This window comes from Lethenteron reissneri, chromosome 7, assembly GCF_015708825.2.
Source record: "Lethenteron reissneri isolate LAM-NWPU_2019-01 chromosome 7, ASM1570882v1, whole genome shotgun sequence".
Classification (NCBI taxonomy): Eukaryota; Metazoa; Chordata; class Hyperoartia; order Petromyzontiformes; family Petromyzontidae; genus Lethenteron; species Lethenteron reissneri.
In genome coordinates this window covers 3,242,839-3,270,199 of record NC_083785.1, presented here as the reverse complement: position 1 = coordinate 3,270,199, position 27,361 = coordinate 3,242,839, and the positions used below count along the sequence as shown (strand labels likewise).

Here is a 27,361-nt window from a genome sequence, read left to right as displayed (position 1 = left end):
GGTGAGCAAGGAGACGCTTTAACGACATGTTGCTGTATTGGGGCTTGGAATAATTCACTCTGTGCAGACACTCTTGAGAATGCTGATTCGCTAAAAGCTACGTGAAGTAAACACACGACGTGCCAACCTTGAATTGTGGATGGCAGTCAGCTGTGGGCATCGTACCAAGGCCCCAAACTTACGAAGGGCCCCCAACAATGATCTTCAAATATTGACATAATTCCACGAGTCAGAATCTTTATTTATACTGGAGGAATCCATGTGAGCTAAAAAGCTCTTTTTCACAGATGTCCAGTAGGGGCGGGTGAGAAAGTTACAACAACAAACAGTACACACAAAGTATCAGAAAGGTAAAGAAATAACTACACGCTTTCTTTTAACTCACTCTGGCTGTTGTTGTTGTCGTTGTATCCTCAAATCTTGTAACTCAATTTTAACCCACTTCCCAATGTGGTATCGACCGCAAACTTGGTATGCTTATGTCATACTGATGCCAATACTATATTCTATCATAAAAAATGAAATATTTTTTAAACATTCTTTTTTACATGTTATGTTTCGGCTTGGGTCTAATTGTCCACGGTCAACTGACGTTGGCTGTAATTGGCCACGGTCCCTTACGTTATGTCAAGCTTCGGGGCCACTTCCTGGAGTCGTGGAGTTCTGCCATTACTAGTACATTTCATAAAAGCGTGTTTTTAAAAGTTTTTTTGTATATATATTACTTATTATCTTACCAGGTGAAGCCCACTGAGCTATTGGCTTCTTTTTGCAGAAGCGACCTGGCTATAAGTGATAGCTCAATGTAGTGGCTTATCATGTGACATTTATAGCAGTCAAATAATCGAATGAATCAAAATAACCAATGTAACTTAGCCCACCGCTATCTCCTGAAATTGGTTTCAAGTGTTACCGATGAACAGACACTAAATACAAGCAAAGAGCAACTGCCAAAGAAGAGTAATGAATACAAGACAGAAATCACACCAAGTAGGATAAATCCACTGCTGGATTGAGCTTGTTGGTAAGGTGTGGGTGGCTCCCAGCCGTCTTGTATTGGTTGTACAAGACACTTTTACCCGGGTTAGGCAGCTCTCACTCTCACCTACCCACATTATAAAATTTCCAATGAACTGTAATGTTTAAAACACAGCTGACCTCTGACAAACATGACCCAGCAAAAAACGCCACTGGGCACGCTGCAGAAAAGTGCGCAGTCATGGCACATTCTTGCGTAACTATCACTGCACATTGGACCTGCATGACCTGCACACAGAGTAAACAGAGCCTAAAAATAGCACCGCGGCCTTGCAATGTGCATCCTTTGTGGCATACTTCCTTTTTGAAACATTTTGCAGTGTCATTGTTTAACCGCTCCTCGTGCGCACGGATTGCTCCATCCATAGAGCCGTGGGAAATGATTAGTCATCCTCTACTGCGGAACCACCCTCAATTGCCGCGATACCGGCACATGCAGAAACACAGACTCGCGACTTTATTTCAGCCGGTAAAAGCCCATTGAGCGAAATTGGCAGCAATTACAGGACATTGCAGTTACAGAGAGTTGCATACAGATTCATAGAGTTACATACAGAACCATAGAGTTACGTACAGATCCGTAGAGTTACACACAGTGATACAGTGACACAACGACCCATATAATTAGATAGAGTCCCACAGACTTCGGCCGGTAGGGCCCACTGAGCTTAGCAGCTGTTGCAAGGACGACCACAGCCCAAGACCCGTCTTGAATAACGGCAGTGACAGGACATCGCAGGGTGGGAATGTGTAACATAACAAGGGCAAACAACAAAATTATTTATATGGAACCCAAGCCAGAAGTTACTGCAGATGTATGTAGACAAACTGGATCTACGGACTCGGGCATAAGGAAGCTTGGTTATAGCAACACAATCGCTGCCCGCCATCAAAAGTTTGCCTGACTGCATACCAGAGTTGTAAGCCAGCCAATTTTACTTTATGTTTACAGCTAAACTGCAATGCAAGTGAAGATGTCTCTTTGCTTATAAATTGGTGCTCATCTCCAATGACGGTCCAAATTCTGTGTTGGGAATGCCACATTTCAATTGGCTGAAGCTGCTTCCTTTATAGCTAAGTTCTTGACTCGAATCGCATTATCATCATCAGCAGCAGCAATGATCATTTAACTGCTGGACTGAGGTTGAAAGGCAGAGGAAGGAAATTCCAAAGCCGAGATGTGAGGAATATATCAGACAGTGAAGTCAGCTGTACACTGCCGATGAGAGATTTCAGCCAAGTGTGGAGAGCGTCACAGAAATTGGAGGAGGTATCAACAACCATTCCTGACATGGCCGCAGGAGCAGAAACGAGATGGCGACGATGAGAATGGCCGTAGAAGCAAAAATTACGATAGCAGTAGCAATCTGTCTTTAGATACTCATATAATTAAATCAGTAGGTAAACTCCAGCATATTGTTCCTACTCGAGCACTTCATGCTATTGGCCAATTATGGAGACACATCCTGTGCACGACGACCACCGGTGGCATGCCAAAAACTGGTGGTAAGTTGAAGACTCTAACCGCAGCTCCACTTGGCCGGACAAATGAGTTATATGAGACCGGAGCACGAATCAAACCCGGGAATGGAATCCAGGTTTCCACTAACTCGGAGGTAAGGGCAGTCACCACATTGCGTGCTTTCAGGTGTGTGCTTACGCGGCCGTCGGGAATGCTCTTCATTCTGAAAATAGGAAGCCACTTGTGCTATGCAATTTTAAATCGAGATTGAAAACGAATTTCTTTAGAACAACTTTTTTTGTTTTGTTGTCCTTCCCCGGCACTTCCAATTAGCACGGTTGGCTACGTACGGTGCGAAAGAAGTTCAACATCCTGTACACACATAACACTGCTGACAGCTCACGCACCTTCTGCTCGCTGCTGTCGAGCCGCCACCACCACAGCGAGCTGCTCCACGAGACGAACGCGACGATGTCTCCCGCGAACGCCAGCCCCCAGAACGCCAGCAGCGCGGCGCCATGGCCACGCACGCGGTCCCCCGGCAGCGCGCGTCGCCTCTCAAGGCCCAGCAGCGCCAGCGAGGCCGCCCAGCCCACCGCCGACAGAGTGGCGTACGCCACGACGGAGCCCACGACGCCGCCGTGTGCCGTCGCGCCGTGGTACGCGCCGTACGCCACCTGAGGGTACGACGCGTGGGCATCGACGATCGGGGATTTAGACGGGAAGATGCGATTCAAATTACAGTCTGTTCCCCTATAACGCGGTGGTTGCGTTCCTAAAGAACACCGAGTTATGTAAAATCGCGTTATAATAAAGAATAAATAATGTAGGGTAGAGCACAGTCTGCGATAACCTGTGAGATGTGTTTGCAGGCTGAACAAAGACTGAGGCACGTGGGTAGCATCTAGAAGCAGCCCACCCTGTGTGATGCTATGCCCAAGCAGCCGTACAACCGCTTATTCCTACTCGCGCGATGTAGTTCTGTTCATTCCATCGCGTTATATCTATTTCACATTTGCGTTATAACAAATGTGTTCCCTAATACATTCAACGCGTTAAATCCAATTCGCGTCATGAAAACACGCAGAATTATAGAGCAGACTGTGTTTGATTCTTGCATTAGCGGCAGGATAATTTTGGAAGGAACTCAGAATTAGAATATTTATTTATACTGGAGGAATCCGATGAGCTAAAAAGCTCTTTTTCACAGATGTCCAGTAGGTACTAATACGCAGGTTTTCACATCTCTCCCATGCAAAGAGCAGCTTCTATTCGAAAATGGACATCTGTGGAAAAGAACGTCATAGCTCATCGGATTCCTCCACTATAAATAAATATTCTGATTCTCATAAGACCCAGTGGCAAGATACGCAAGAGCGGGCAATGTGTGCCGCATGATAACTTGAGTGGCAATTATGTAAACGGGAAAACATTTAAGACCTTTCACCCATCGATTCCTTAACAATTGGATGTGTTCCTGGACTATTTTTGTCACCCACGAATGTGAATAGCCATGCACTGAGGGTCTGTGGTTAATAATGAACGTACATAAACAGACAAGATATTTGGCCTATTTTTTGTGTTTACATTCAAAAATCCAAATATGCTATTATGACTGCAATCCAACTAATAAAACAACCACTCCGACTTAAAATCGAATTCGGCATCTTCATGTAAAACTATTTAGGACCACATGCATGTGTAGTGGTGGTGTTGACGTGCGCCGACAGTGATGGATCACGGGGCGCGGGGTTGGGCACGCGATGTGGGCGTGGTATGGACGCGCGCGCCGGTGGTGAGGCGCGCTGACACAAGGTGGGAAAAGAGGATCGTAGCCAGCGCGCAGTGATTGGTCAAATAGGATGGGTGCTCTCAGCGACGTCCGCAGGAGGTGCATAAAGGGGGACGCGCGAGAGCACTCGAGGTTGTTGTTAACCAGTTGAAGACCGAAGACGGAGTGGAGGAGGTAGTGGCCCGAGACCCCTAGTCCCGCCGTCCTTGTCAGGACCGGGGCCCTGTGTGGCTCGGAGCCGAGACTGTGGGACCCGTAGTCCGACGCCCGTGTGGGTCGGGACGGTGGTACCCAGAGCCGAGACGGACACCCCGGCCGGGTGTGTTCCGGAAGGCTACGGGGCGTAAGAGCCCGTGTCAGTGTAGCTGAGTGGTAGTTAGTCACCCGAGTAGCTAAGTGGGTGTTAGTCACCCGTGTAGCTGAGTGGGTGTTAGTCACCCGAGTAGCTGAGTGGGTGTTAGTCACCCGAGTAGCTGAGTGGGTGTTAGTCACCCGTGTAACTAAGTGGGTGTTAGTCACCCGTGTAACTATAAGTTGGTGAAATAAAAGAGTGTGCTACCCGTGAAGTCGTCTCCCGCTGAGTTACTACTCTACACATGCATATATAGATAACTGATATTTGTTTTAAGTAATCAAGGTCAAGAGCTCACCGCACCCAATGCCAATGACGCTGCCGCAAGTGAGCAATTGCGTCCTTCCTTCTGCCAGAAAGATGCCTCTGAGGTTATCATCAGCACCATCTACCTGGCTCCCTTCAGCCTTCCCCTGGCAGAACCAGTCTCAAACTACTGCTTGACTTTGTCCCGCATGCATGGTCTACCTATTAACAAAGCAACAGCAATAGGGCAGCACCCAACTCTGCTGAAGCCCAGAGATAGTGGTATAAATTCCACATTATTGTGGAGTAATTGGAAAAATACATAGGACATCACTTCCCATGAAGTACATTTTTCAGTTTAATCCAAAACACAAAAAACATTGGAATAGTAAAAAATTTCATCTTTAGGCCTAAATTTCCGATTACTGTTTTGTTGTAATGATCCGGAAATTAGGAACGCACCCCAGATCCAGAGCCCAGCAGGGAAACTCACCGCGAGTGCCGCCATGGCGACGGTGAGCAGAACTTGCAGGCGGTGCAGCAGCGACCGCGGCACGTACTTGGGCTCCATGAGCACGGCACGGCGGGCAAAGCGGACGCCCTGCACAGCGCCCAGCAGCAGCAGGGCGCCCGGCGGCACAGCCCCGCACAGCGTGCGGTACAGACAGGGGGACAAGCCGCCGTCCACCCACGCGTCGCTCACTGGCCGCCCGCCCTCGCAGTATGGGCCCAGCATGGCTCCGCCGTGCACAATGCCAATATCCGACTGCACGGAGGAAAGAATGAGGGAAGAGATCGGGACAGAGCGGGTCCCCGCGTGTTAACTTGACGGTGCGATACTGTGAGGATAGATTGTATAGGTCCGGGTGTCGGCTGTGGAACAGCTGAGGGGTGTGTGGCAAAGTGAAGAAAGCAATGGTGGCAACCAAAGCATTGGCCACAAGGTGAACTCTTGGCCATGAGTCAGAGACAAACGAGTTTGAGGAAGTGCGTGGCTGTCCTGAGTCACCGGTAGAACGCCACATTCCCATGGCCAGGGACTAGATGGATTTTAAATCGATCACCGACCATGGCTGTTAGTGTAGATGCATTATGGGAAATAAGCAATGGCGCCAGACACTGGAATGTAAATCGCCACGATTAGCAGAGTTTCCAATCGAGATAATGACCACCTGATGCTCATTGGGGCATGAAAACACTTTTACTCTTTATTGTATAGCATTACTGTGATCCTGTAGTGACCACTGTCAGACAAATGCCCACATTACCAGGAAATGTTTATAGAATTATAGACTGCAATAGCTACAGATCACATCGCCACATATTAGTCTGCTGGGTGCAATGAAGCAGTCCATTTGTTTCACATTTAGTGCGTTTATGGGCTCGGCCCGTTCACCAATGACTTCACGCAAAAAAACTCCATCACGTTCAATTTAGTTCTGCGCTTCATTTAGTTAATTTCCAGCTGAGGATTAAATATCAGCTTGACTCATCTTCTTGGTTCTTCCGGTAAAGTCACGTAGAAGGGAAATAATAAAATAATAAAAATAAAACATCATAAAATAAAAATTCTCACGACGTTTCGGCCACAACACAAGCAGCCGTCCTCAGGTGAAGAAACAGAGCTGTCGGAAAGACAGCGTCCCCCCCCAACCATCTTCACCTGATGACGGCTGCTTGTGTTGTGGCCAAAACGTCGTGAGAATTAATATTTAATGTTTTATTTTTATTTTATTATTTCCCTTGTACGTGACTTTACCGAAAGAACCAAGAAGATGAATCCCTGCAGCCACGAGAGCTTTAAATGGAAATCAGCTTGACTGTCATGCTATGTACATTGCTCTTATACGCAGAGGAGGTGGAAAGTACTGCTTTCTACTGTGTGTGGAACGGAGAGCACTTGTGGGACGACTGCGGATATAGTTCCGCGATATCCGCTTCCACGGGCCGTTATCTAACATCAAGGGTTGGACTGCTCTGCAAGAGTTGCGAATGGATGCTTCTAGATTTGAAGATTCGTGACTGCAAGGGTCCATACTCTTTGTTTTTTTTTCGGTAAAGTAACGTTAGTAAAAATAAAATTAAATTTATTCACGACGTTTCGGAGGCAACACAAGCTTCCGTCTTCAAGTGGCACCGTCACAGCAAAATTACTGTAATTACTGTAATTTTGCTGTGACAGTAACTTTATTTTTTACCTACGTGACTTTACCAAAAAAACCAAAGAGAATGGATGCTTCGTCTCATTGCATGGCGCCAACAGCGCTCTCGGGATAAAAACGGAAAAAGAATACGAAACAATACAAATTCATTTGCAACTTAATTCTTGCAACCACTGATCTATCCAGAACTGGCTGTGTCACAAGAACATCACCCCCCGGCGGAGAGCAGAGAAGTTTAACAATGCACGGGACATACATGGTTATTAAACACATTCCTGCGGAGGGAGCTGGTAGGAACGTTGGGTTGCTCGGTCAATGGCCAGGGTCAACGGCGGCGTGGTGTATTCCGCAAATATGCCCGACTGTGAGGGTGGGCACAAGCCGGCGTGAGTAGGTTAAACGTTGAGTTTTATAAGGGCACCACGGGGTGACCAACCCCTCCCCACCCTCCCCTCCCCACCCTCCCCTCCCCATCCAGCCCCACCCTCCCCACCCAGCTCCTCCCCACCCTCCCCTCCCTACACAGCACCTCCCTCCCCACCCAGCCCCTCCCTGCACGACGGACACAATAATCCCCTGTGGGCTGGTGTAACCAGGAGGTTCCTACCAGTATTAATGCGAATGAACAGGAATGACTTGACTTCGCCCTCTCATGTTGACCGTGAAAATATTTATGTAGCTCAACTACTCATGAACCAGGAAACCACTAATCAGAAAGTGTAGCAGTTGTGTACACAGGCACACCTAAAGACTCAACAGTGGCCGGTTACTTATCATTGTGTCGTTGAAACGCACGAGCAAAATCTGTTAAGAACAGGAGTTGTGCAATCGTTGGGCATGCGTAATCGTTGGCTGTGCGAGATGAACATTTCCTCCCGTCTTCACTCACCCACAATGACCCAGAGCGGTGCAGGATGGTCAAATAGTCAAGTAACCCCCGACAACCTCCACCGGCGTGAAGTGGCCCTCATCTAGCAGTGGATTAACAAGGGCCATTACGTGCACAGGGGGGAATATTAGAAATCAACGTTAGGATTTTTCGGGTCCACTGATGATGCCCAAGGCTCAATGGGCAGGTTGTTTGGAATTGGAATCAGGTAGCCCAATATGATGTCAAAACGTATCGACGCTTCCATTAGAATTTCAAAAACTAGTTTTTTCTTTCTTCGTCTGAACCAGTGTTTCTCAAACTTTAATTTAGGCCCGCCAACTACTTAGCCGATGCAAACATTTCCGCGGATCATACAGCTCCCCGACACACCCCTGGTGATATAACACATTCAGTTTTTTCACTCTCAAGACTAGTACTAGTACAAAATTAAATTTCGATTTAAAGCTTTCGTGACTGCAGGGAGTCATCTTCTTGGTTCTTTCGGTAAAGTCACGTAGAAGGGAAGTAATAAAATAATAAAAATAAAGCATAATAAAATTATTCTCACGACGTTTCGGCCACAACGCAAGTAGCCGTCCTCAGGTGAAAACCAGGTCTGTCGAGGCGACAGCGTCTGAATGAAACAGCACACGCGCTTGGAGCATATATATAAGCTGGGTTGGAAGGGGGGAAGAAAGGGGGAGCCTTGAAAAAAGAATATTATCAGAAAAAAGAATATTATCAGAACATAAAAAAACAATTGATTTTTAATGCAGCTATAAGGTTGTTTTTTTTCTCTTGGGGGGGGGGGGCATTTAGATCTTAGGATTAGGGTAGTTTAATCAGGGTACTTTAGCTAACTTAATTTTGTTATGAAATGTCAAAAGCCAAATGTTAATTAATATCCGAAACAAAATGTTAGCGTTAAAAAAATTAACTCAACGATTTTTTTATTTTATCAGGTAAGTCCCACTGAGCTATGTAGCTCTTTTTCAGAAGCGACCTGGCCACAAATGATAGCTTCTACAAAGTGGCTTATCACTATGTGGAAATTTATAGCAGCCAAATACACGCATGTTGATTCTAAATGTGGAGGGAAAAACCGGAGGACCCGGAGAAAAATCCATACGACCACAGGGAGTACGTGCAAACTCCAAATATACAGCCGTCAGGGTCAGGATCAAACCCACGACTATTTCAGGATTAACTTGCATTTGTATCTGCAGGACCATCGCGGACAACTGGTGGTCCGGGGACCACACTTTGAGAACCATTTATCTAAACCAACGCGCTTGTTATAGGATGGATATCGGTGTTACAAAGCGCTCCATTGTGTGCTATTTAAGTGACTTGGATAACATAGCGTAGCGGATTTAACGGATATAACGTAACGCTGCTCCGAATCCAAATGAATTACAAGCGTGAAAATTTAGCGAGACGTGGCAAAGAGAATTGGCGTTCCACTTGGCACATTTGAAACCGGTTATGTGGCTGGGTGGCATTGTAAATATTCTGCAGTGCTCTCCAACAACACTGGTGTGCTGAAGCAGTAATACATTGACACGTGTGTCAATGTGACAACTATCTTAATGGGTCGTCCCTGGCGGAGGAGGGTTTATAACACACATTTTGTCTACGTGATCCGACCCCAAAAAAACTATTAGAAATCATTATACAGGGATTCCTCTACTTATGACCGAGTTAGGTTCCAGAGGTCTGCTCGTAAGTCGATTTGTTCGCAAATCCAACTTTACTCCTGTCGATTCTAAACGTGTTGTACACTAAACATGGGGGGGGGGGGGGGGGAATGGCTTCACAAGTTGTATAATGTCCTGCAAATGTAGATGCCACTGGTTCTTCATTTGGCATCTACATGACAAATGGACAAGTTTGTTCGTATTTCTGAAAGATCGTAAGTGGAATGTTTGTAAGTAGAGGAGTCCCTGTATTGGGTGACATTGTGTGTGCTTGACCCCACACATATGCTCCAGCCATAGGAAGTTTATATTTGTACTTTGAATTGTCAACCTGTGGATATTTAACCATGCCAAATTACATTAAAAGCTGACACCCCGAAGATAAACTGCACTATTATGTCCTGATGGATGTGTCGATGCCAAGCCATTGCAAAACGTGGGTTTCACAAGGCCATGTATTTCCAAGTCTAAGTTTGCATGCAAGCACAGAGCTTTTGAAGAGTGCAGCAACTGCACATAGGCACCACAGTGTGATATGCTTGTTGAATGGTAGTAAGCATGGAAATATAAATGTTCAGTTTTTAATTAGTATGTGATGTCATGCTTACGTGATCGAACCCAACAAAAAACCTCCTCCGATGGATATTTTCCGCGGCAGCCTAAGTGTTAAACTTACGAATTAGTGCTTGTGCTTAGAGATGCATTTCCCTTCTCTGTGTTTATACATACACACACGTGTAGCCGATGTGTCGATCCACTGCTGGATGAGAGCCTTGCGGCACTTTAAGTAAATTTGACCATACCTCACCGCTGATCAGTGCGGGTTAGTAAGGGTGGGAGGTTAAATGCTGCACTGCTCTGTGCTGTTCATGCTTGTATTTGTGTGTGTGGTGGTCACCCATGCCAGCACTATCCTGGCTCAAACCTATTTAGCCTTCGAGGTCTGACGGAATGGGCTACTTGCGAGCGATTTAGCCATCGGTTTCTCTTGTTTATACAGCAATAACAGCAAACAGTCCCTGGGCTGTTAAGCAGAGGTTAGTTAACAAAGGAAATTATGTCAATGTCTCACTGCCCAAACACGTGTAGGACAACTCATGAGATTATATGAATATGATGACTGCCAGTGGTGGACATGCCACATTACATTGGCAAGGGCCCAGCTATTCCATACACTTTGAAAAAAGTGAACACTCCAAAATTACCACTCCAATCGACACTCTAATTGACACGTACAAGTCCTCATTCAACAAGTCATTGCACAATCAATATCGGACTAATCGCACCTTTCCACCAAACAATAGAGTGAAAAAATGTGTGTTTTACTCATCACCATTATTTACACATTGAAAACGAAACTTCAATTTACCAGGTAAGGCCCGCTAACACTTGCAGTCGAAACGTCGTGAGAATTTTTATTGTTTTATATTTTTATTGTTTTATTATTTCCCTTCTACGCGACTTTACCGAAAGAACCAAGAATATGAATCCCTGCAGTAACGAAAGCTTTAAATCAAAATTCATATAGCACTTGTTCAGAAGAGACCTGCCCACAAATGACAGCTCAACGAAGTGGCTCATCATGTAGACAATTATAGCAGGCAAATACTCTCACAACGTGTGTTTCTAAACGTGGAGGGAAACACCGGGGGGACTCAGAGAAAAAAATCCACGCAACCACTGGGAGAGGGACACGCAAACTCCAAATATACAGCAGCAGCAGCAGGCGTCAGGGTCGGGATCGACCCCACGACCTCCTGCACACCAGGCGAGGCAGCTAACATCTCCTAGCCACCATGGCGCCCCAATAACCACGACCATCGTCAACAACACCAAGCACCTCATCACCACCACCACAATCGTTACTGAACCTGTATCGCAATTATAATTACCACCATCGTCAATGTCATCATCATAATTCTGGCAATTACCACCATCAACATCATGATTGCTGCACCACCAATACAACTATCACCAGTACCATCAGCTCTAACGTCATAACCCCCCACCACCACCAACATATTCATGTCAAATAAATCATTCTCATCACCACCACCAACTACATCGTCACAATCGTCTTGATGCCCGCAAGCATCACTCCCATCATCAGCACCGTCACACGTATCACCAACACCAGCGTTAACAGACTGTTGGGGCAAGTGCTGTTAGCGAGCACCTATTAAGGCCGGTCGGCACGGCACACGAGGGGGTGGGGGGTGGCCAGCACCCCCCAGTAGCGATGTTTACCACACACCGCACCAGCTAACTAATTTGAGGCTGAGTCGACCTAGGTGAGGAGGCCCAGGACCGGCTCAGATAATCGTCGCTGGGTGTTGTCCATGAGCGGCAATCGAACTCGGGCCGCCAGGTTCCCAATAGCATCACCAAGACAAAGATACCCTCAACAGACTGTTGGGGCAAGTGCTGTGGCACCGACATCTCCATAATCACCCCCATCACTATTCCCACCAGCATCACACCCATCACATCAGCACCATCGCCACGATCATCTTCACCACCAAACCCACACACACTGCCTAGGCGACACAGCCCAGCGCACATTACCTTGACAAAACTCCGGCAGCAAGCGAAGCAGCAGCAGTAGCAGCAGAGCGGCAACGCCGTGCCCCCACACACACACCAGGCGGAGTGGTCGTTCGAGTGTGTAAGTTAGCGGTGACGGCGCATGTTTATAGCTTACTGGTGGTGCTTGTGAAGAGTTAGCAGCGAGGTTGCTAACGCCCCCCCCTCCCCTCTTCTGTGTGTGTGTGTCTCTGCCTCCTGCTCAATGCCCCCCACACACAAACGCAGCGTCCTGCCACTCTCATTCCAGTGGTCGAACAGCTGTTTGCGGACGGAAGTGACGTCACCCGGTGGGGGCGGGGGGTCGACACGTGCGCGATTCTTAGGTTTCTTTGCAAACACGTGCGTCACGGTGACTTTTTAACTTTAATTCTAGATTTGAAGCTTTCGTGACTGTAATGATTCATACTCTTAGGTTTTTTTCGGTAAAGTCACGTAGGTAAAAATAAATATTTTTTCTGAAATACCTGATATTAATTAAATTAAAATTCACGACGTTTCGGAGGCAACAAGCTTCTTTCATCAGGTGTAACTTTTAGTTTAACGCGTAGGCTTTCGCAACAAATATCTTCCATGGATACAGATTTTTTTTTTTTGGGGGGGGGGGGGTTAGATCGCGTAAATATGTAAGCGTGTCGTTAAATCCGCCACCACCCGACAGCCAATTAGTAAGATTTGTCACTTAAACAGATCGTGACAATTCGTCACTAGTACAGCACACCGGTATGGTGGAGAGAGCCAAGCCACAACATTGAGTACGACGTTTCACCAGTAATTACAACTAGCCTCATCAGGCGACAGCCAGATTTTTACTTTTACACTGATGCTGGGTTTTGTGGCGATGCAAACCCAAGATTTGGGGGCCGCGTGGTAAACTACAGTACAGGCGCTATCCACGTGTTTGTGACCCCCATTTAATTATCTAAAACTTTATATATATTTTAAAGAAATGTTTATTTAGCTCCTGTACATAGTTACACGTAAAAGTACAACTAAAGTAATTTTAAAATAAACCAACATTCGTTAAAGAGATCAGAAAACGAATAGCCAACGTTTTGGACCATTCTCCATAGCACAGAGGCCACTTAATACCATGTCGCGTTGATGCAAACTACATTTCACATTCGCTTTTTTAATTACCAGTTTTTGTTAAATTGGCATATTAATCGTTACACTGGCAATCACTATTGGGGAAGAGACACCAAAAAGCATGTGCGACGAAGGGACATGACATAAAAAATCTCGCCTATTGAATATATCTATAATTCTAATTTACATTTGTAAGGCGCATTTTATCCAAGGATCCCAATGCGCCGAAAATTGAAAGCTGGGTAATAAGACAGAGCCAGCAGCGTAAACGACCAAAATTATGGGGGGGGGAAAGCCATTTTAGAGCTGTGAGTTTTCAGGGCAGATTTAAATACTGTAGCTCTAAATATTATGCTTGTCTTATCAGAGGCAACAATTACATTGTGTTGGAGCTGCACTGGCAAAATCCCGATCACCAACTTTTTAAAACGTTCTACAAATCCACATTTTTATTACATCATATGAATGCTCGTCGTCTGTGCAACCTTTTTTTAATCTACGAGACCATGAGTTGCCGAGTAATGAGCGAAAAAGGAACGCACTTATGCGGACTACAGAATTCAAAACCCCGCTGTGTGCAATATGAAATCAAATGTTTCTCTGCTGGCCGCGAGGACCAACCGCCCAGCCTAGCAACAGGCGTCCCCATCAGCGGTGTCCCGAGAAACGGTATCCATGGTAACGGTATCCTAGGTAACGGTATCCACGGTAACGGTATCCATGGTAAGGGCATCCCTTGCAACGACCGGGCCTTCTGGAAGCTCCTGGTTACACCAGCCCACAGGGGATTATTGTGTCCGTCCGTCGTGCAGGTAGGGGCTGGTCACCCGTGGTGCCCTTATAAAACTCAACGTTTCACCTACTCACGCCGGCTTGTGCCCGTCCTCACAGTCGGGCATATTTGCAGAATACACCACGCCGCCAACCCAACATTCCTACCAGCTCCCTCCGCAGGAATGTCATTGAATGAGGCAATAATGAGAATTGATTAAAGGAATGATGAGTCATTGAATGCATGCAAATTCCCTGGTTTAGAATGCAGGGTTCCAGAGCCTTCTCAATGGTCACACATACATTTTGGAATGGTCAATACACTGAAAACTGTATTTCTCCCGTCTCTACATGGCTTAAAATTATTGCTTCAAGACCATTGGTGCCACGAATTCGGATGTAATTCCTAATTGAAACACTGAAATATTGAATCACATATTCAATTACTTGTCACTGCACGTTTATTGAAATGCTCTACACTTTTGTTGCTGTTTGTTAAGTTTCTGCATTTGCAGGCCTTCCTCCTGAATTGTCATTTTATTTTTTTAATGCCTTTGTAATTTATATTTCCTCTTTTAATATTTTCTGTATGCTATCACCCCTTGTAATACCACTTTAATCAGCGGGTCGCCCTTGAAAAAAACTGCTGTTTAGCTCAATGGGCCTTGTCTCAAAATATATTTTTAAATTAATTTTGGGAAATGATATTGCATACAGTGCGAAAGCCAACAAAATTATTGTGATACGGTCAGCCTGACTGATTTGCGAACAATAACTAAGATGTCATCTCAAACGTTATACTACACTGCAAATGCTGCAACACTTTAACTCAGGTTCTCACTTTTATTAACAATGTAATAACATAGTGAAACCGAGCCATATACAAACTGTTCAATTACAAACACTTCACAATGACAAAATACATCATCATACTTTTCACAAACATAATCACCACTACTATTTATGGAAAATATAATTCACATTCAAAAGTGAAACATGTCAAAAAGTTTGTTTAAGTTTATGAAAGATTGAAATGGTGAGGAAAGCAGAAAGATGAGAATAGATTCAAGGGGGAAATATAGAGAGAAGAGTAAGGGACCCAGCAACAAACCCTGCAGAACACTCACACTGAGGGGAGGGAGGGGATAGAGACTCGTGCAGTTAAAGTTACAATCTGTCTCCCTGCTCAAATGAGCGATGGGGCAGACCTCATCTCAATTGGCTGGCTTTTGCTGGTGGTGGATTTCCACATTCCCATGTCAGACCAGTAAATCCATTGAATAACCACTATTAATATCCCAAACATTTTTATTACATTCATAGAACCTGGAGGTATGATGAGCCGAGTTAGCTATTGACAAGGAATTGAACTTGTAAGCTTCCAAGCGATGTGCGCTAACCACAGTGAAACCTGGCCAGCCAGTATGTACACAAGCCTTGCTTACATTTATACCTGAAGAAATAGTGAAGTTCATATTTCATTTGTAAGTAAAAAATATATAAAAGCTGGTGATGTTTTTTTCATGAATAGTATATGCTGGTGCTTTGCTTCAATTGGCACGGTGAGATGCTTAGGCGCTGTCAGCCCCGTCTTCTGAAAACCAGGGAGGTGATGCTGTTCCCTGTGCTGCCCCCAAAGGTGAAGGTCGGGGTCGGAATCTGCTCTTCCAGCTCGAACCCTGAACCAGGGCGACAACACGCACAGAGCTCAAACTCCGATCATAAACATAGAGCTCTGACCTTCAAGACTTCATCCAAATACAGACCTCAAATGCAGATCTCTGACACCAACCTGAAGCACACAATTCCATTCATTACAGACAAATAAACCCCACTTAGAGATCTTAAACATACTCCATACTGCACACTCCATGTATATATTGGATCCATCCAAAATTGACAATATAGATCCTAAATATCGACCAGAAAAAGGAACCTAAACATTAATCCCAAACACAATTTTCCAATGCAGATCAATGAAAACAGATCCCAAACTCAGATCCTAAATAAAAAACTCCAAACAGACTCTACAAATAGGAGCATATTACAGACCCCAAAAACAAACGCCAAAAGAACACCTCATCGACTACAGATTATATATTATGTAAGGATGCTATAAAATAAATGGTAAAAAAAACATGGAAACTCAATCGTGGGAGATTCATGTCAAGCGACTCTCAAACGCAGCCCCCAAATACCTCCTCGATGGGAGATATTGTGTACGTATGTATGTTGCAGAGGTGGGACAAAGTCATTGTTATGCAAGTCCAAGTCGAGTCTGAAGTCATCAAATTCATGACTCGAGTCTGACTCGAGTCCAAGTCACATGACTCGAGTCCACATCTCAGAGGTGGGACAAAGTCATTGTTATGCAAGTCCAAGTCGAGTCTGAAGTCATCAAATTCATGACTCGAGTCTGACTCGAGTCCAAGTCACATGACTCGAGTTCACACCTCTGGTATGTTGAACTTCTTTCGCACTGTACGTAGCCAACCGTGTGAATCGTAGATGTGGGAGAAGTACCACGTGGTCGTGTGGATTTTTCTCCGGGTCCTCCGGTTTTTCCCTCTCCACTTAGAAACATGCATTTAGAGTATTTGACTACTATACATTTCCACATGATAAGCCACTTCGTTGTGCTATCAAATGTGGCCAGGTCGCTTCTGAACAAGAGCTGCATAGCTCAGCGGACCTTACCTGGTAAAATAAAAAAATAACCCGTAAAAACAAAGTTTTTCACTATAAATCCTTTACATGCGTGGCATCGGTTTTATTTTATTATTCATTTCTGTTTTTCTTGAGTAAGAGTTTCATTTTTATCACATTGGTATTTTAAATGAAATATGAAAAAAAAATTCCTAAAAAGTGGAAAATTTTGGGAATTTTTTTTCACGAAAATAAATTGTCACGCACAACGAGTCTGTGTGCAAAATGTCAGCTCGATTGGATCACGGGAAGTGGGTTAAAAAACGACCGAAAGATTTGCACGGTCGTAAGCGCGCAAGCAAGCAAGCAAGTGAACTTAATATAAAGGATTTAAAAAACAAAGTTTAGTTTAAGTTTGAAGCACTGTCGAGTATTATGACGACATTCTCACCGTCGGAGAAGTGCGAGAGCAGCTCGGGCCGCGTCCAGTTGCACGAGGTGATGACGAAGAGTCCACCGGGCGCGAGCACTCGCTGCAGAGCCTCCACGTAGTCCGCCCGCCGCTCGGTCGCCCCATCGGGGCTCAGTGACACCGCGTCCAACGTGCCCTTGTCCACGCACACGTCGAACGGCCCCAAACCGCGGTCCCCCGCCGCCGCTGCCAGGGCCAGGAAGTCCGCCTCCTGCAATTAGTCCGTTGGTTAATGAGCGTAAGTTGACTCTGTTTGGTTTATCTGTGAGGCCTCAGAACCAGATGAACAAAACAGGCGGCGAAAACAAGTGGCACTTTGCTTTATGTATGTCGAACTTATTTTGCACCATACATAGCCAACCGTGATAATCGATTTATTTTTATCTTACCAGGTAAGGCCCACAGAGCTATGTAGCTCTTTTTCAGAAGCGACCTGGCTATCACAAATGATAGCTCAACGAAGTGGGTTATTATGTCTCTATTATGTGGAAATGTATAAAACAAGAACCTGGAGAAAAATCCACGCGACCACGGGGAGAACATGCAAACTCCAAATATACAGGCGTCGTGGACGAGATCGAGCCCAAGACCTCCTGTATATCAGGCGAGGGAGTCAACATCTTGCCACCACGAGGTGTGGGGGCACATAGGCGGCTGTGCATCTCTGAAGGCTGCATTAAGATAAACTCGAGTTTAAAATCACTATCACGCTTGCAATGCAGCACTTTGAAGGCAGGGATTGGTGAATCATGCAGATAAGTAAACTGCCAAAGCTGCTGGCCTGCGAGTTATCTACAAAATACATCTTGAATCAAACTGTGCAGAGTTTTGTGTGTTATTTCTATTTACCTTTGTATTTTTTTTTGGGTACAGTACAGATAGTCCCCGAGTTACGATGGTCCGACTTACAATATTTCGATCTTACGATGGCGATAGCGATACAAAAAAATTGTCAAATATTTTAAATTTCGCGCAGCAGGCAAATGCAGCAGCGTACGAGGTACGATACTGTACGTTGGGACGCTGCCGGGATGTACGCATCTCCCGCCTTGTGTGGTGATGCCTCACTCTCACCAGCGGTCGACGGAGTTAAGTGTTAGCGCGTGTATTTTTTTCTCCTGGGTAGGTAAGGCCATCTTCGACTTACGATATTTAAGTAGAGGACTACCTGTAGTCTGTTTTCCTCCCATGTACAAAACTGACCTAATATCTGAACGCATGACTCGTCTTGAGAATCGCCACCATACTCTAGTGACATCACTGCAGTGATGTACTAAAACCTTCGGCGTGATGCTGTTGACTTTCTTTCAAATACATTTATTACTAAAGCTTCAAACACATGCCAGTAGGAATTGGTCACAGATTTAATATACAAAAGGAGTCGAAAATTGGTAGCAAATTGTTTGGCAGTAGAGACATCAGTGCTTTAAAAAAAAACATCGTGTCAAAATATTGAACAATAACTGACAGACCTTAGTCAATCCACTGCTGGATGAAGGCGATGCGGCGTGTGTCAAGGGGGTTACTTGACCATACTTCACCCTGCTGGTCAGTGTGGGTGAAGGAAGGGGAGCCATTGCTGGTTCAGACATCACACGCCACCGATTTCAGCCGTATCCGGGAATGGAACACGAGCCGCCAGTTTCACCGTGTATTGCACAACCCACTGCCCCACTGCCCCGCTCACAATGTGTCTATGGGTCTACGTAATGCAAACTCGGAGTGACGTGGCGCTAATACCTGGAATACGATGTGCGGGTGTCCTTGCTCAGATGCGATGGACTGGGCCAGCCTAACAGCAGCCGCAGAATAATCAATGCCAGTCAGCCGCGTGAATCCTACCTTGGCCTGTGGGTATAAGACACAGATATACGGACACGCTTGGACATGCTCATCAACACGACGCAGCCAGAAGACAAAGGTGCCAGGGCAAGCCGGGCTTATCTGGAGATGCGGTCAAGTGTCTCGGGGTGCTAACATGATGCCCATGTCAAATTCAGATATAATCTGGCATGGCTAAGTGATGCTGTGGCAGCGTGGCTCAGGGGTCTATAATTCTATGCCCATGTTAGAGAACCATGTGGCAGCCTGGCAGTTACTTTGTTTCAATACCAGGCTGCTACAAAGTATGTTGAACTTCTTTCGCACCATACGTAGCCAACCGTGCTAATCGGAGGTGTGGGGAAAGGACAAACTAAAATCAAACAGCAGTTATAAAGAAATACGTTTTCAATCTAGATCTAAGAGTGCATAGCTCCAGTGGCTTCCTAATATCAGAAGGAAGAGCGTTTCAGATGGCCGCAGAAGCGCATCTGAAAGCACGCTATGCGGTTTATGCTCCTTGACGACATCGGCAAGGTAAAATGGTTTAATTAAAACAAAAAAAACAAGTTCACGAGTCTATTGTTTGTTTTAGAAGCCTCCAATTATCAAAGTAAAGGGGTCATCACAACTAATGTTCTTGATACCACCACCCCTTCCTTATCTCTCATATACCCTGAGCAGCTACTGAGCTAACCCATTGGCCTATATTGTGTCTTTTTAGTATTTGTAAAGTTTTATGTCGCAAACCTAATTTACTACCCCTGTGTACCTATAATCCAGGCGGGTACAGAACATCTACAGACAATGACAGTTACACCATACACAAACAGGTTACCAGAACAAATAAAGCACAATTTACTGAACTTTAGGAGTGAATGCACGTGAGATAAAGAATACAATACTGAGCATCACGTCGGACTAGGACAATATCTATTAAAAAAATGGCACTTACACCACACGGACAAATATTGTTGGTGTGGGCGGTTAATTGGTCGCGGAGAAGATGTGACATCGGGTATGCGACGCTGTGATGTAATACTTATGCAGCCCGTGTAATTGGGTGATGGAAGGAATGAGAGGTGTTCTGCGGTTCCGAGGCAGCATTACGAAGACAAGAGACTGCACCAGTTCTAGCAGCAGGATGCCGTTCCCTGTGCCAATGTCCAGCACGGAGCTGTCCTTGTCTGTCCCGCGAGCCTCGATCCAGCGCACGACACGCTTCATGCTGTCCCGTCCAAACCTGCGGTCAAGAGTGACAGTTCAGCAGACGCAGCCGCCCGGGAAATACCAAAGTGCAGAGTGTGCTGCAGAGGTCGCAATCGGGTACCCGATACCCGTAAACCTACCCGATACCTGTAACCCTACCCGATACCCGTACCCTACCCGATACCCGTAACCCTACCCGATACCTGGCTACCCGTACCCAGCCGGGTACGGGTACCCGTTTGCGACCCTGGTGCGGCCGGGTACGGGTAAGGAATCAAAACCCGTTTGCGACCTCTGGTGTGCTGTAATGGGGGCATTAAAGACCCCGTGACGTAATTCTCAAGGGTAGACCATTGGGTGCTGCTGTCGCCTACGTTTGAACAATGGCTGTAACTTACCTAAGATGAATGTGTACAACTACATTCCAACTGGACTTTCAAATTCTCTTTTAAAAAATCTCAGTTTACTTTTGACTGGTTAAATAAAGAGGAATTAACTATAAGATCCAGTAATATAATTTTCGACAGAAGTCCCATTGTTCTAGTTTAAATATCTCAAGTCCCAGTCTGGATATAACTTTTAAATTAAAGTCTGTGAAGTCAGAGAGTCTCCATGCCTAATGAAGCACTGGGACAACCACTGTTGACTTACAACAAAGATGTACTCATATATAGGCCCCAAACGGAGGATGGGCTGAGTCGACCCCTGGCCAGGATTTGAACTGTGAGTCAAGAGCTCTGCCCACAGCGTGGCAAAGCTGGGCATCAGCAAGAATATGAATTACTCATACATACATACAGTAAACACGGTTTCCCAGTTCTCCCTTACGATAGAAGTAATGAATCTCATACCACGGTCTCACGGCCAATAAAATATCGGCTGGCCTGCATAGTGAATCGGCTAGTAGACTCAAGCCAGTTTCCTACGGTAGCCTTACCGGGCCAAACCAGCTCAAAACAATCCATGGTAGCATGCTTTTCCTGGGTCACATTGCTTGCTTTGCGAAGGAAGCTACACATTTTTTTCCGACGTATGGGGGAGTCAACAGTTGTGAAATCCCAGGCTCAATACAGAGGAGAATGACGCACCATCAATGACATCTCTCGCTTAGGTCAAGATCATGGCCATGTTTTTGTAATAAAACAAAATAGCCACTTGAAGGGTTTTTCTGAAGTTCGGTGAAAAAAACTATATAATGTGCAAACGTTTTCAGATACACAGAGCCACATTGCTCTGAGAGATTTCAAAATCGATTATTTCTTCAAAGATGTCGATAACACACGAGGAATAAAATTGTGAACAGTCGAAAAAAAAAATACAAAATCTAAAATAGAGAAAGCTTTCCCCCAAGCAAATGTTAAAATTGTTTTAAAAGCGAGCAATTCCCATCGCTTCCCTCTGGCTGCAAAGGGGAGGGAGGGAACCGGAGGATGGAAGTGTAGTGCCATAAGAGGGGAGGGGCTGCTGGGGGCTCTGGGATCCTAGGCAGATAAGCCTTGGCGCCAGGCACTGGAATCCCAGGCACCCAGCCAGTTAAGCCCCTTGGTGCCACCAACGGGGGGGCTGTGTGTGCTCTGTGGGATATCTGGGGGTGCACACAACCCCACCCCTCGTTGGGGACGAGGCATAAAAGGGCAGCTCCCTGGCCGATCGGGGCCAGTTGTAGCTCAAGACCCAAGACCCAAGACCAGCCATCTTAGGACCCTGGACCCCCTCGTCCCGCTTGTCCTTGTAAGGGCCGGGACGCTGTGAGGGCCAGTGGTGGGACTCTGGAACTCCCGGCTCTACGTCCTTGTAAGGGCGAGTTCCGAGGAAGCCAGAGTCCAGACCCGCACCTTGGCTCGGTCGGGTCAGATAGGCTCCCCTAGGGTAGTTGTAGCCGGAGGACCCCAGAGCGTAGCCAGAGTAGTGTATCTAGGCTGTGTACCTAGGCTGTGTACCTAGGCTGTAACAGAGTATGAGGACTGAATGGAGTGTTGTATTGTAATAAAGAAGTTACCTCCACAAGTGTCTCCGGAACCCATTACAGAAGGGTGGAGCCAAGGCCACTGAATCACGTGGCTTATTGAAGCATTGGGGCAATAAACGAGCATGGCTCAGGTCTGATTTATAATCGTCATTGGAAAAGTGGCATCCGTGATGTTTTAACGGGCCTTGCACGTGAATGAGTGCTGTGCTTACCAGACCTCACCCACGTCCCCCGTGTCCCTGTATAGAGACAGCTCCCGCTGGTAGGCATCCTCCCAGCTGCACACCACACCAGCATACAGCCTGAGTGGGCACATGCGATAATACTAACAATACAAAATAAAAAAAAAAAATTACGTAGGCTTTCACATTCAACATTGATTCATAGTTGTGTTTTTGGGTTAGGTCTGAGATCTGAGTTGTTAACCTGATGATGCTGGATGTAATCTGTCGTGGAACACCATACTCATTTAAATGTTGTAGGATTCCTCTCCAACACAATGGGGAGTGTGCTTTAGCGGTGATCAATTTGGCACGTCTGTTCACGTGACACTTTTATTAACTGGCTGTGTCGGATGGAGGAGGGTTTACGACACACTTTTTTTACATGACCTAACCTAAAACTCCAATTATGAATCACAACACACTATATTGGGAATGGACTCCATCACAGAAAATTCATTGTTGCTTTTTCATTCCATTTGTGCAGAGCTCTGAGTATTATCCTTGTGTGTATGTTTTTTTATTTTGTACCTATGTGACTTTACCGAAAAAACCTAAGAGTACTTGTGTGTATGTGTTGGCTTACTCCATGTAATCCAGTGTCTTGCTACATGTAAATACACTCAGTAATGGTAATTGCTAAATATCTCAATGTCAGACCCTCGTGATAAGGTGTCTTGAGATTGAGGCTTTCCTTGTCATAGGAAAAGAATATAACTGATGCCTCAATAATATATGTATGTAGCAAACTGTGCTAATCGGAGGAGCAGGGGAAGGACAGCAAACTAAACAGATAATGATGTAAATATAAAGACATCCCTTTGCTATAAACCAGATGAATCACAGTTATAAGGATGGAAACATTCCTTTATAAATGGGTGGCAGCAATGACCTGATAATAAAACCATATCAGAATAACTATGAATATAGCAATGATTGCATGATTTGTAAAGAAACGTGAAACAGGAACTAATTTCTAAATGTCCTGAATATGACAATTATAGTAACATAAGATGCACTTAGTTCAACTCATCATCCTGCGAGAAGTCGATGAAAATGAGTACTACTTTGTGGAAAGTCTGTCAAAGTGGCTCACTTGTTAAGATAACAACCCTGTCATGGGAATGTGGAATTTACACTCCTGGCTTTGGCCCATCAACAGATTAACACTGCCCCATTGCTCACTTTGCATCGAGAAAGAATGGCATTACATCAATACAATGTCACAGTTTAGGAGCAATAGTGAGAATAAAGGACTTGATGCTTTGTTGTGATTTAAATCGATTTAAAAAATCTATTCTGCATATGGAAAAAAGCTTACTGTTGCCAAGAAAAATTGCCAAGGCCCTCTGCGCAGGAGAGATTCAGCTTAAACATGTTCTTGTTGAATCTCCCCTGGCAGGCACTCATCCCAAGGGAATTAAAGTGGCATTAAAGCAATATGTTGTTGCTGCAAGTACTGCAGTCAATCGTATTCATTTGACAACTCCCAGTACAGATTACCCCGACACTTAGCAATTAAGTGGTGTTGCTGTTAAACGCGGTAATAACGGTGCTCCTGATCCAATCACTATTGACAGGTCTTTCTCGAATGCAAAATGGATTGCACATTTACTGTTATTGGCAGCAGTTAGGGTAAGATACATGAATTTTTACAGGCAGTAACTACCTGGTTGGCTCTCACCTTTATATTAAAGAGTCAAATCCCATTGTGAATATTTTATATCTTACAGTTACATGCTAATTCCTCATATTAACATCACTAGCCCGGCCACTTCTTTATGACCCTTGGGCTACACCCATTTCAAACGTTTTAAAAGTCTGCCTCGGCAGCAGACCACGCTGTCCCACCTGATGACGGACGCTTGTGTTGCGCCCAAAACGTCGTGATTTATTTTATTTTATACCTACGTGACTTTACCGAAAGAACCAAAGAGTATTTTACTTTAAATCTAGAATTATTTTGCATCTGTTATGCCAGGACAAGTTTTCTTCGTCGTGTCAAAAATGTGCCACGGATAATTTATAAAATGTTGGATAGTTAGGTTATAACACGAGAACAAAAATGCTCAATAAAGAATACCAATGCATACGCAAGATTTTTAACACACACTTTACAGCTGGCGGCACACTTTGGTTGACAATAAATGCCCTGCAGAAATGAATGGGAATCGAACTTTAGCCTTTTGTCTAAAGTGTAAACCATGCTACCTCACAGCTTTCATGTGACAACAATGTACCCCCTACTATGATTTATTCAAATGATCCAACTGTACAGCTGAGCTCAGTATATGGCAGCATAGCAAGTACAATAATCTGATGACCTCTTGGGAATTTTGGAATGCACTGTTGCTCATTAAAACATTGGCGAAAAATCCCATTGTGTCATTCATTGAAAGGGACTCGTTCAGTATTATCTGGTTAAATTTCTAGAAGTCAAAGTTCGTCATACGATCAAACAAGCGATGGATCTCGTTTTTTCCTAGGATAAGCACTTTTGGCTTTCCTTAAAGCAAAACTCATTTCATCTACCCCGGAGGAATACACCCCTGACCAGAATAACTCACGATCTTCGAGCGTGATAACCACAATGTCACCTGGCTATATGTACATGTGTGTTGTATAAGTTGCATTGAGTTTTCTTACTAGGACTTGGTCCCCAGTTGCGATGGTTCGAAATCTCCATCATCCTGCTCATCATCCTCGCACTCGGGCACTTTGTTCATGTCCACGTCCACAAGCTCCTCTCCTGAGCTTAAATGTTCACCGCTTTCCTAAAACAGCAGCGCAGACAGGAGCACGCCAAGTTTATTACACATCATTTCAAATCAAAACCACCAGATCTCCGTTACAAATCAGTTAATTCCAGATAGCAATTCCCAGACTATTCAGGTCAAACCCCAGACAGGTAGCAAGCCTAATTGGGAATTGTCAGCCCATAGGCCAGACACGAACCCACTACTTCATTTAATATGCCCCGTAGGCACATGACGGCAGTCTGTGTTGTGTGCCGGTGAGTGGCCTCGCAAACTATTTCCATCAGTAAATGCATCTTGGCCGCACTAATCGGGTACTAGTGGGGGGGGGGAGGGCAAGGGATGTTTTCGACTCGGTAACACGGTGTTTATACAATGTTAGCGTGCCCATTCAACTTCTGCAACTGAAAGGTCCCCTTCCAGTGTCAGAAGTTACATCTGTGTGTGTGTTAAAGTGTCGTTTTCCACCAAAGTATGTGAAAGTCTTGTTTGGCCCTCAACCAGTAACAAGTTATGGCCAAGTTATTTTGTAAACTACACACGTGTTTAGAATACACACACGCAAAATTACTGATTTAACTCCACTGCACCCTCAGCCACAATCGATTGCTTCTCAAAGGTCAGCTATAGCCTCACAGGGTCATAAATGCACCCAGATACAATAACCCGGCTAAAAAAGATTCTATACTCAGATCCGAAAGGCTCAACCACAAACGCATTTACGTAAACTTGAGCGTAAGTAACTTCAGCAACGATAGATTAAACTTTTAAAATTGTGTGTCAAGCACTTGCCCAAACTTTCAAATCGGCCTCAATCTCACATCCTCTCAGATTCACTCTCTACTCAATAATAGTTCACTTCCACAGTCCACTCATCAAAAGTACATACTTAGTACACTTATCAGCCGTACAAACTGTTTACACCACTCATCAGCAGTACACACACGATATTGTGCATCACTCATCAGCAGTACACACACGATATTGTGCATCACTCATCAGCAGTACACACACGATACTGTACATCACTCATCAGCAGTACACACACAATACTGTACACATACAATACTGTGCATCACTCATCAGCAGTACACACACGATACTGTGCATCACTCATCAGCAGTACACACACAATACTGTACACACACGATACTGTACATCACTCATCAGCAGTACACACACAATACTGTACACACACAATACTGTGCACCACTCATCAGCAGTACACACACGATACTGTGCATCACTCATCAGCAGTACACACACAATACTGTGCACCACTCATCAGCAGTACACACACGATACTGTGCATCACTCATCAGCAGTACACACACAATACTGTGCACCACTCATCAGCAGTACACACACAATACTGTGCACCACTCATCAGCAGTACACACACGATACTGTGCATCACTCATCAGCAGTACACACACGATACTGTGCATCACTCATCAGCAGTATACACACGATACTGTGCATCACTCATCAGCAGTACACACATAATACTGTACACACAATGCTGTGCACCACTCATCAGCAGTACACACACGATACTGTGCACCACTCATCAGCAGTACACACACAATACTGTGCATCACTCATCAGCAGTACACACACGATACTGTGCACACACAATACTGTGCATCACTCATCAGCAGTACACACACAATACTGTGCATCACTCATCAGCAGTACAAACGCAGTACCGTGCACCACTCATCAGTAGTACATAGTACACACACACCATTCATAAACAGTATAAACGCGACTCGTTAGCAGTGCGTACTCAGCACAAACAGCACTCATCAGCAGCACACAGCCAGAAGTGCCACTGCTGCACCCGGGTACTCACGTGGTGGGGCACCACGTGTTTACCCAAGTGTCCCTAGACCACAACCCAGGTGGAGTGTCTCTATCCGTAGCACGCCACTTCACAAGCCCCGGTGTGTGTGTTTTAGTTTGTAATTCGCGTGACAGCATGTCACGCACTCAAGTGCAAGACGCTTGGTCAACTGTGGAGCAAACGCAAATGAATGGCGACGAGAGAGAGAGCGAGAGACAACGATGAAGGTTTGAGCTGAAAACAGAGACCGCTCATCGCATTTCTGCTCGGGCGCATGCAGATGACGGGAGAGAAAGCGGCGTGAGCCATTACGTCATGCACGTAATATGAAATGCGTGATGACGTCATCGCGCTGGTA

The 27,361-nt window shown here is 45.2% G+C and overlaps 2 protein-coding genes across 4 annotated transcripts in view; both read right to left on the bottom strand.

Moving 5' to 3' along the window:
- The window catches only part of LOC133355925 (ATP-binding cassette sub-family B member 6-like), a 54,565-nt gene extending 42,104 nt beyond the window's left edge, over nt 1-12,461 (bottom strand). The window contains 3 exon segments of the mRNA XM_061573353.1: nt 2,908-3,177; nt 5,384-5,656; nt 12,322-12,461. Of these exon segments, the coding sequence (XP_061429337.1) occupies nt 2,908-3,177; nt 5,384-5,626 (513 nt within the window). The 5' untranslated portion in view covers nt 5,627-5,656; nt 12,322-12,461.
- A 2,431-nt stretch (nt 12,462-14,892) lies between these two features.
- On the bottom strand, nt 14,893-27,286 carry EEF1AKMT2 (EEF1A lysine methyltransferase 2). Of its 3 annotated transcripts, none has more exons than XM_061573342.1 (7): nt 27,150-27,286; nt 25,048-25,175; nt 22,393-22,458; nt 20,131-20,245; nt 18,922-19,029; nt 17,161-17,392; nt 14,893-15,742 (listed from the first exon to the last, which is right to left on the bottom strand). In XM_061573342.1, exons 2-7 carry the CDS (start codon nt 25,125-25,127, stop codon nt 15,645-15,647), a joined length of 699 nt encoding a protein of 232 aa, XP_061429326.1. In that variant the 5' UTR covers nt 25,128-25,175; nt 27,150-27,286; the 3' UTR covers nt 14,893-15,644. The 3 variants fall into 3 exon arrangements, with proteins under 3 accessions (XP_061429326.1, XP_061429309.1, XP_061429317.1); XM_061573325.1 differs by having other exon boundaries at nt 27,013-27,280; XM_061573333.1 differs by lacking the exon at nt 27,150-27,286 and adding an exon at nt 26,947-27,031.
- Between the last annotated feature and the right edge of the window lie 75 nt (nt 27,287-27,361).